At 36.4% G+C, this 4426-nt stretch overlaps 1 protein-coding gene across 1 annotated transcript in view; it reads left to right on the forward strand.

Moving 5' to 3' along the window:
* Nucleotides 1–4051, forward strand: part of LOC104466989 (focal adhesion kinase 1) — a gene marked incomplete at its 3' end in the record, with an annotated part of 49202 nt that extends 45151 nt beyond the window's left edge. Inside the window, exons 13-15 of the mRNA XM_010080595.1 lie at nucleotides 598–698; nucleotides 2291–2406; nucleotides 3951–4051. Of these exons, the coding sequence (XP_010078897.1) occupies nucleotides 598–698; nucleotides 2291–2406; nucleotides 3951–4051 (318 nt within the window). The remainder of the gene's footprint in view (nucleotides 1–597; nucleotides 699–2290; nucleotides 2407–3950) is intronic.
* Nucleotides 4052–4426: the final 375 nt, after the last annotated feature.

A 4426-nucleotide genomic window follows, 5' to 3' on the forward strand; every position in this document is an offset into this window, starting at 1 on the left:
ATGGCAGGGGGGTTGGAACTCGATGATCTTGAAGGTCCTTTCCAACCCTAACCATTCTATGATTCTGTGATTTCGATGTCTTACTGCATAAAAGATATTGTGAATGCACTGCTGAGAGTGAAAATTTTATTAAGTCCATGGAAAAGAAAATGAGATGTGAACATAATCATTAAGTGAGATTTTTGTCTATGTCATGAATGGATACACATTTTTTCCACGCGTCGAATTATACATGCTGGTTTTTCCTTCCTCCTCTTCCAGTAGAAAGGCACAGGTTAGTTGCTCATGCACTGGATCGATAGGTCATTATGTTAACCTGCTGACCCAGGGCAGAAGAACCAGAGAGCTTGACTTAACCTGCACCTTCCCCAGCAGTTCACTTTTTGTGAGTGGAGAACAGTAACAGTAAACCAAGGAGTGTTTCATACTGCCGGAAGAACATTAAATGGCCAGATATTATTGCTTGCAAGCAGTTGTTTTAAGTCCTGCAAAATTTAAGTCCTGTATTTTCTGGTCACATAAGTTCTTCTTACCTGGCTTTTTTATTTTTGTTTAAAAAAGGTTTTATGTAACGCCACTTTTTTTTTTTTTTTTAAGTAACAATGCGTCAGTTTGATCATCCTCATATTGTGAAGCTCATTGGAGTTATTACCGAAAACCCCGTTTGGATAATCATGGAGCTCTGTACACTTGGAGAGGTAGGAAAAATCCTTGTGTAGCTTTGGTCTTCTCTTTTAGCTCACAGTTACCTTTACAAAAGACTGAAAGAAATTACTTCTCAGTACTAATGCAAAGGCACTCTCCTCAGACATGATATCATACTTGTTTTTAGAATTATGGACTCAGAAACAGGAGTGGCAGAGTTTGACCTAACTCCTCCACTGAGGGAACTGCGTCAGCTCATACCAAAGTGATTTAGTCACAGTTTTCGGAGAACTTCCATTGCTGCTCAAAGTGAGAGCATGACCTGTGTCAAAATGATGATTATGCAATATCACTTAAACAGCATTTGCAAAGGTGTTTTCTGGAAGTGAAATTATGTGGTACATCTTTTATTCTTCCTGAATAATACCACATTTTCCCTTGGAACACTGAATTTCTTTGGGTTTTTTTTCTGTACGGTCTCTGCAGCAGAGACTCTAATTAAGGTGCCTTTCCTCATTATTATGTCTTTTGGAGTAATGCTTTAAACAGAACTAGATCTCAGTTTTTAAAATTGATTTGCTTTTTTGAGCCATGTGTTTCTGAAAATGTGAGCTGAAGTGCTATTTCATACTGCCTTGTAAGATGGTCATTGTAATTATCAAACTGCAATACGTTGCACAAGGAAAACAAAAAGACAGAAAAACCTGTAGTGGAGAAGTCATTTTCTGTCAAAAAAATTACAGATTTTCTTTACAGTGCCCAAATCACTCTTCAAAACCTTGTTTTAATTTGTAAGGAGGCTCTAGTGCCACCTTTCATTAGGTCCTTACTGCCTTATACCAGGAATATAGCATATAAAAATTCTGCATTGATATTGGCTGCTCTGAGCTGAATCCAGTTGATTTAGCAAATGTAGATTAAAATTAATGCTTCCAAAACAGTGCTGATCTAATTGATGTTCAGATTGACTGTACTGTTTTGTTCTGAAATTATTTAGGCCAAAACCATGCAGTTCTCAAGGGAAGAATGCATAAAAAGTCCAGGAGTTCTTTACTCTGGAACAGCAGCAGCTTATGCTTACAGTCTTCTGAAAGCAATCCACTTTTTTGTTGTTGTTGTTTGGCTAACAGTTGTCATGTAAAAAAAACTGCTTGAATTTAACCCAGACTCAGACTTCATCGTGGCAAGTGATTTTTTTTTTTTTTCTCATCCAGTGTTGAAGGAAGGCATGCCATTGATATTCATGCGAACTTTACAATTTGAGATATGTCTTTTTTAATTTTTTGTCCTAACGTCTTTCCTTTATTTCCTTCTTTGTGCAAAAGTTGAGATCGTTTTTGCAAGTAAGAAAATACAGCTTGGATCTGGCGTCTCTGATACTCTACGCTTACCAGCTTAGCACAGCACTTGCCTACTTAGAGTTTTGTGGTTGTTGTTTGGCTAACAGTTGTCATGTAAAAAAAACTGCTTGAATTTAACCCAGACTCAGACTTCTTCGTGGCAAGTGATTTTTTTTTTTCTCATCCAGTGTTGAAGGAAGGCATGCCATTGATATTCATGCGAACTTTACAATTTGAGATATGTCTTAAGTTTTTTAATTTTTTGTCCTAACGTCTTTCCTTTATTTCCTTCTTTGTGCAAAAAGTTGAGATCGTTTTTGCAAGTAAGAAAATACAGCTTGGATCTGGCGTCTCTGATACTCTACGCTTACCAGCTTAGCACAGCACTTGCCTACTTAGAGAGCAAAAGATTTGTACATAGGTAAGATTTTATATGTGTATGTGTGTACATATATTTTTTTTATACATAACTACTTGAGATTTTAGGGAACATGAGGTGTCTTAGGTTACCAGATTTCTGACTGAGAGTATTCTGGCTATTAGATGCACTTGCACAAGTGAAGACAAACACAACACATAGTTGGATTTTTTGAAGCCTTCCTTTTGTGTTTCTTTTCCTTGACTTATGAGGAATGTGCAGCAGCAATACTTTAAAACTCCTAAAATCCCCTTACCTGTTTTATGTCAGTCTCCATATTAGTCTGTCATTTTTTCAGAGACTGCCACCAGAATTACACCCTTTTCAAGAGTGACACCTGCTGGTGCACTCCTAGATTGACTTGGAGATGGTGCTCGATTTTAATCGGAATAGATTTCAGCTGAGTTGTTGTTTTGCGGTTGCAATAGTTTTTTAAAGCTGCAAGTCGCCTGTAATCTTCAAAATACAGAAAAGAAAAACAAGGGGCAGCCAGCTTCTTAAGTAAAGAACAGGGAAAACAAAATATTTATAAAATACAAGTACGTGCTCAAGGAGAGAGTGAACGTCCTTCTGGCTATGTTTTGAATTTTGTTCCTTTGAATTTGAATATGAGCTTTCTGGGGAGAAGAGACTAGCTTTAGCTTCTTATTGCGTGCAATTAAAATTTCACAGCACTCCAGTTATCGTGTACCATTTCATTTTGAACTTGAACTTTTATTTGTGTTCAAATACGTTTAAATTCTGTGTGTTATATATATAACATAGATATAAACATATATATGTAAGTATTAGGTATGTATATATACATAGATATGTGTATAAAAACGTGGTAAGTAACAGAGCCTTATGGTTGTTACAGATACTTGAATTTTGGCCAAGTAGCTGTTTATTTTAGCTGTAGCAATAAAGTTTCAAAATCCAACTTCTTCATACCATACTGAAATGGGAGAAGGTAGCACCGCTCATTTTGCTGCTTAAAGCTAAATCTGTCGACACTTTGTCAAGCCTGCTGAAATCCAGAATCAACAGACACATAAAGTGAGTTGTCTCACCTGGTAAACAGCGAGAGAAAAGTGCCTGAGTCTTTTCATGATCCCTGTGGCATCAATGAAAACTGAGTTTCCTTATTATGAAGCTTCTTACAGAACCGAGATCTTAAACCAATTCATTCCCTTTGCAGGGTCAGGAGGCAAGTTTTCTTCTTTCCATCAATTCTAACTCCCAGAAATTGTTAGTCTGTGATATTTAAATAGATGAAGAATAAAACCTTTTTTCTTTGATGTTGACATTGACGGTTGTAGTTTCAGATGACAGTTATTGCTTCTAAGGATCAAATGTACTGCAGCATTTCTGCAAGCTTCTCAGGATCAGTAGACAAATATGTCGTTGTCTTTTTCTGTACATGCATACCCAAACCATGACTAGAAAAATAATTCAGTCCTTTAGAAGGAATTTGATACTTCTGGGCTTTAATATTTTTTTTTAAATTATACTTCACCACTTCATGTTTTTAAGTAATTACAAATAACGTCTCCTCTGTCTGGCAGGGATATTGCTGCTAGAAATGTGCTGGTGTCTGCCACTGACTGTGTAAAATTAGGTGACTTTGGTTTATCTCGATACATGGAAGACAGTACTTACTATAAAGGTAAGTTGACACTCTGGATCCTTTTTGCAGGCCAGTTAGAACACATCTTCTTGTCACAATACCAAGTTTGATGTTAAAATGAATTAATCAGATAGTCTAGCTGCAGTATTTTAATGAAAAGGCAAACTATTCAACAATTTAATAGATGACAGTAAATTCTGATATAAATGCTTAAGAAGAAGAATCACATGATCTGATGTAAGTTGCAAAAAGTAGGAAATTCATGTGTTGGTAAAATTCTGCTTTTTAGGACAAACTTGCAGTGCTTTCTTCAAGCTTTTAGAATATTAGCCACATTTGAGCTCTGTTTGAGATAATATTCATATTCATGGCATAATATGGGTAGCCTATTGTGATGGGTTTGCCCTTGGCTGG

Source organism: Pterocles gutturalis, unplaced genomic scaffold, assembly GCF_000699245.1.
Source record: "Pterocles gutturalis isolate BGI_N339 unplaced genomic scaffold, ASM69924v1 scaffold14711, whole genome shotgun sequence".
Taxonomy (NCBI): Eukaryota; Metazoa; Chordata; class Aves; order Pterocliformes; family Pteroclidae; genus Pterocles; species Pterocles gutturalis.